General features: G+C 40.7%; 1 protein-coding gene across 3 annotated transcripts in view; it reads right to left on the minus strand.

Annotated features, from left to right (window-relative positions):
- LOC110308704 (baculoviral IAP repeat-containing protein 1e) overlaps window positions 1-1428 on the minus strand; it is a 420416-nt gene that overhangs the window by 49327 nt on the left and 369661 nt on the right. For all 3 annotated transcript variants that reach the window (XR_002379603.2, XM_021181113.2, XM_029468287.1), the window contains exon 8: window positions 979-1060. Coding sequence is in view for 2 of the 3 variants with exons in the window: in XM_021181113.2 (XP_021036772.1) it covers window positions 979-1060 (82 nt within the window). In the remaining variant the exon portion in view is untranslated. The remainder of the gene's footprint in view (window positions 1-978; window positions 1061-1428) is intronic.

Genomic DNA, 1428 nt, shown 5'->3' on the forward strand with positions numbered 1-1428 from the left:
GATAAGTAGATATTAGCCCAGAAACTTAGGATACCCAAGATAGAAAATACAATTTGCTAAACGCATGAAACTCAAGAAGAACGAAGACCAAAGTGTGGACACTATGTCCCTTCGTAGAATTGGGAACAAAACACCCATGGAAGGAGTTACAGAGACAATGTTTGGAGCTGTGACAAAAGGATGGACCATCTAGAGACTGCCATATCCGGGAATCCATTCCATAATCAGCTTCCAAATGCTGACACCATTGCACACACTAGCAAGATTTTGGTGAAAGGACCCAGATATAGCTCTCTCTTGTGAGACTATGCCGGGGCCTAGCAAACACAGAAGTGGATACTCACAATCAGCTATTGGATGGATCACAGGGCCCCCAATGGAGGAGCTAGAGAAATTACCCAATGAGCTAAAGGGATCTGCAACCCTATAGGTGGAACAACATTATGAACTAACCAGTACCCCTTGACTCTAGTTGCATATATATCAAAAGATGGCCTAGTCGGCCATCGGTGGAAAGAGAGGCCCATTGGACTTGCAAACTTTATATACCCCAGTACAGGGGAATGCCAGAGCCAAAAGTGGGAGTGGGTGGCTAGGGGAGTTGGGGGGAGGGTATGGGGGACTTTTGGGATAGCATTGAAAATGTAAATGAGGAAAATACCTAATAAAAAAAAGAAAAAAAAAGGAAGTTAAGACTACTGCCTTCTGGAGAAGATGACAGATGGGATGTATTTAGTTTACATGTTAGTCAAGTGTAAGTCCAAAAGGATCTGAGGGTAGACTTCTTATGAAAGAAGGGCTCAGTCATCTCTCTGAAGACCTCTCTATACTATCATATGGTAGATCGTTATTAAATACTTGTAGAATTGGTTTAATTATGATATATATGATATATTTATAATCAACAATTGCTATTCACAATAGTGTTCAACCACAGGATCATATGCTGCTGAGTCAGAATAGGGCAGTGTTCAATACCATGGCTTCTCGAAGTGCATATTGGCTCTGAAGGGTTGGAATTACTTCTGCAGAGGACTTCAAGGTTTGAAGAAATACACATCTAAACAGAGAATGTAAAAGTCATAAAATTGGTTCTATGCAATTAGATATTTATATTTTAACACATACACATATGTAAACACACACACACACAGAGAAAGAGAGAGAGAGAGAGAGAGAGAGAATGCAAGAGAACAAAGAATTAAAAAGAAAGAACATTTCCAGTGATTCTATCAGTGTTGTATCATAGAAGACATTCTTGGAGTTACAGAGACAAAGTTTGGAGCTGAGACGAAAGGATGGACCATCTAGAGACTGCCATACCTGGGGATCCATCCCATAATCAGCCTCCAAATGCTGACACCATTGCATACACTAGCAAGATTTTGCTGAAAGGACCCTGATATAGCTGTCTCTTGTGAGGCTATG

Source organism: Mus caroli, chromosome 13, assembly GCF_900094665.2.
Source record: "Mus caroli chromosome 13, CAROLI_EIJ_v1.1, whole genome shotgun sequence".
Taxonomy (NCBI): domain Eukaryota; kingdom Metazoa; phylum Chordata; class Mammalia; order Rodentia; family Muridae; genus Mus; species Mus caroli.